Source organism: Andrographis paniculata, unplaced genomic scaffold (assembly GCF_009805555.1).
Source record: "Andrographis paniculata isolate CXL003 unplaced genomic scaffold, ASM980555v1 Contig80END, whole genome shotgun sequence".
Taxonomy (NCBI): Eukaryota; Viridiplantae; Streptophyta; class Magnoliopsida; order Lamiales; family Acanthaceae; genus Andrographis; species Andrographis paniculata.
In genome coordinates, this window is record NW_026137618.1 from 3,239,325 (window position 1) to 3,242,730 (window position 3,406).

Genomic DNA, 3,406 nt, shown 5'->3' on the forward strand with positions numbered 1-3,406 from the left:
AATGGTGGCATAACTCATCGGATCGGGGAGTAAATCTCATCTTCACCTTCATCCAAAAGAGGCGGTTGTGGAGGAGTCCTTGCCTTCTCACCAGAAAGGTAAGCGGCATGAGTTCCGGCTTGCATTAATGGACAACCAGACCTACCTGCTCTTTCCTCCATATCTTGCAATAGCATGTCGTCATTCATGAGCACCTGATCAGCTATTGGGCCACATGTCGGCCTCAAATTCTCAAGGAAAAACTATGATCATATTTAATTTGAATCCGCCCTAGTAATGTTGGGCTTGTTCAAGGTCCCAATCAACCGATACTATGTCCAAACTTTCTTATGATACTACGTTGCAATCAAGTGCTCCAATCATGGGCTCATCCTCCGAAATATGGGCCATTTCGGAGATTGCAGGAGGTTGTTGGTTGGTAGGACATTCACCCTTTGGCAGAGGACACTTCGGCCTCCATTCCTTCCGGGCCCGAAGCTGATGACGCAAATCTTCCCAGTCCGATTTCGGCCTTACTGATGCTACTATTTCTTGATCGTCCGGCTGCTGCCCCCTATCTGACTTTCTTGATAGAGGCTGGTAGCTAGGCATTGTCGCCGCAACCTTCTTTTTGAGACCTGGAGGGAAGCCTCAACCTCCGCTCCGTTGGTTTCACGGCCCAGCTTTCATCATCCGGAGCTTTCTTGGGATGGCATGTCCAATGTGGTGTGATTACCATTTGATGAAAGCCTGAATTCAAGGAATAATTGAGGAGATGGAAGGAATTAGAGACGTGGACAAAGGAATAGCTTTAGGGTTTATTCTGCTCAAAAAGAGATTGTAATTCATGAATGAAATTACAGACAGGTTATTTATAGTGACTTGATGATGGGTAAACTTCAATAATAACTCAACAAATTTTAACTACTTATGCTAATAATGGTAAGTTAGCTCCTAAACTTTTGCAACACGTGATCCTCCTGTTGTAGACTTTAACTGACTTGGTCTTCATCTACATAGTCAAGATTATTAATCCACCAAACTCCCCCTTAATCCTGACATGGCTCGAGTTTGCGTACGCCCATTAGATGTCTCTTTTTTGCCAATTGCATTCCTGGTAGACTCTTGGTCAGAGCATCGGCACACTGTTCATCTCTCCGAACAAACTCCACTTCAATTAGCTTTTGCTCGACACAGTACTTTTCCTTGTATCTGGGTCTCCTGCCATGTCACTATCTGAATATCCGATGATGATTTCTCCAACTCCATCTTTCTGATAGATCAATCCATGTTGAATTGTTCCCTTTAAATATCTCAGGATTTGCTTCACAGCCTTTTGGTGCATAGTTGTAGGTCTCTCCATGAACCTGCTTGCAATTCCTAATGAGTATGATAAATCTGGACGGGTGCGTAGTAAGTACCTTAGACATCCAACTACTCGTCGGTATTCAATTGGATCCATCAGCTCTCCATCTAGGTCTTTATGAATATATGGATTTGGCTCCATCGGCACTTTAGTTGCGTTGCATTCCGCTATACCAAATTGAGTCAACACCTTCTTGGCATATGCTGATTGCTTGAGAGTTATTTGTCCTTCTTCTTGTGCCACTTCTATCCTGAGATAGAATGTGAGAAGTCCAAGGTCGCTCATCTCAAACTCAGACATTATCTGTCTTTTAAACAGTTTGATCTCCTGCGGTCTTTCTCAGATGACAATCAAATCATCGACGTATACACCAATGATGATACCTGATTGTCCCTGTCCTCTGGTACAGACGGTTTGTTCTTGCGTACATTTGGCAAAGCCGAGCTTCTTGAGGCTTCTGTCTAATCTGATATTCCAAGCTCTTGGTGCTTTTCGAAGCCCATATAGCGCCTTGTGTAGCCTGTAGACTTGATGTTCTTTATTCCTCACTTTGAACCCTTCTGGTTGGATCACGTACACCTCCCCCTCAAGATCGCCGTTCAGTAAGGCTGACTTTACATCAAGACGATGTACCTGCCAACCACGATTAGTCGATATGGCAAGGATTACGTGTAACGTGTCCAGTCTGGCTACAGGTGAGAAGACTTCCTCGAAATCCACGCCATATCATTGTACATATCCCTTTGCAACGAGCCTTACTTTGTGCTTAACCACTTCACCATCTGAATTTCGTTTTAACTTGTAAACCCATTTCAGTCCTATGGGTTTGTGTCCTGGTGGTAAGTCGATGAGACTCCATGTTGTATTCTTCTCGATTGACTTGATTTCATCCTCCATTTCCTTCTCCCAGGCGGCTTGTCCGGCAGCTTTGCGGTAGTGAGATGGTTCCTCCATGTCAGAGAGTAGTAAATATTCATCATTTTCTTCCTAAGCTCCACTTTTCGAGCATCTCGTATTACTGAATCAATATTTCTGAAGCGCAGGGGTCTGTCGTCAGTACTGGTGGAGCGTTCTTCTGATGATGGCGATATAGGCACAACTGTAGTAACAGGTTTGGGTACGGATGGCCCTAGCGTTAGCATGCTCTGTACTGAGGGACTTGCTGGATCTTCCTCCGAGGGTCTTTCTGGTACTTAATCTGACTGAGGTCTCCAGATTTGGCATCCTTCGACAGTAAGAGGTTGGCTTCCATTGATTTATGTGTCTACATCCCAACTCTATGCAACGTTCTCTTCAAACTTGACATCCCTGTTTATATGAATCTTCTTTTGGTGAGGATTGTAAAGGTTATGTGCCTTGCAGCCCTCTTCGGCACCAAGATACACCATTGTCTGACTGCGATCATCGAGTTTCTTCTGATGGGGTGTCATAATCTTTGCGTGAGCAATACAACCAAATACTCTGAGATGAGTGAGGTTTGGCTTCCTTCCGCACCACATCTCAAATGGTGTATGATTGTCTAGTGCTTTTGTCGGTAGCCAGTTTAGGATGTACACTGCATGTCTTACGGCCTCCCCCCAAAGCTCGTTCAGGACATGCATAGTTTTGAGGAGAGATCTCGCCATCGTCATTACTGTCCGGTTTATGCGCTCTACTACTCCATTCTGTTTTGGCGAGTAGGGAGCGGTCAGATGTCTCTGAAATCCTTTTGTTTCACAGAACGTGGTGAACTTTGTTGATAAGAATTCACCGCCACGATCGGTCCTCATTGTTTTGACTCGGTACCCGCTGGCAGTCTCCACTTGCTGTATAAACTTTTTGAATATGCTACACGCCTGGCCCTTTGAACTGATCACAAAACTCCACATCCACCGAGAATAATCATCAACAATTAACATAAAGTATTTGTTACCAGATGATGTCGATGGAGTGATTGGTCCACAGAGATCGGCGTGTAATAGTTTGAGTGGGTTCTTTGCTCGGTACTGCGTCTGTGTTGGGAATGGCTGTCGTGGTTGCTTAGCGATAAGGCATCCTTGACATAGCTGGTTCAGACGTGTG

At 44.7% G+C, this 3,406-nt stretch overlaps 1 protein-coding gene across 1 annotated transcript; it reads right to left on the reverse strand.

Moving 5' to 3' along the window:
- Nucleotides 1-1,156: 1,156 nt before the first annotated feature.
- Nucleotides 1,157-1,645, reverse strand: LOC127240969 (uncharacterized mitochondrial protein AtMg00810-like). The gene has a single exon (XM_051259841.1). The coding sequence runs from the start codon at nucleotides 1,643-1,645 to the stop codon at nucleotides 1,157-1,159; it is 489 nt and encodes a 162-aa protein (XP_051115798.1).
- Between the last annotated feature and the right edge of the window lie 1,761 nt (nucleotides 1,646-3,406).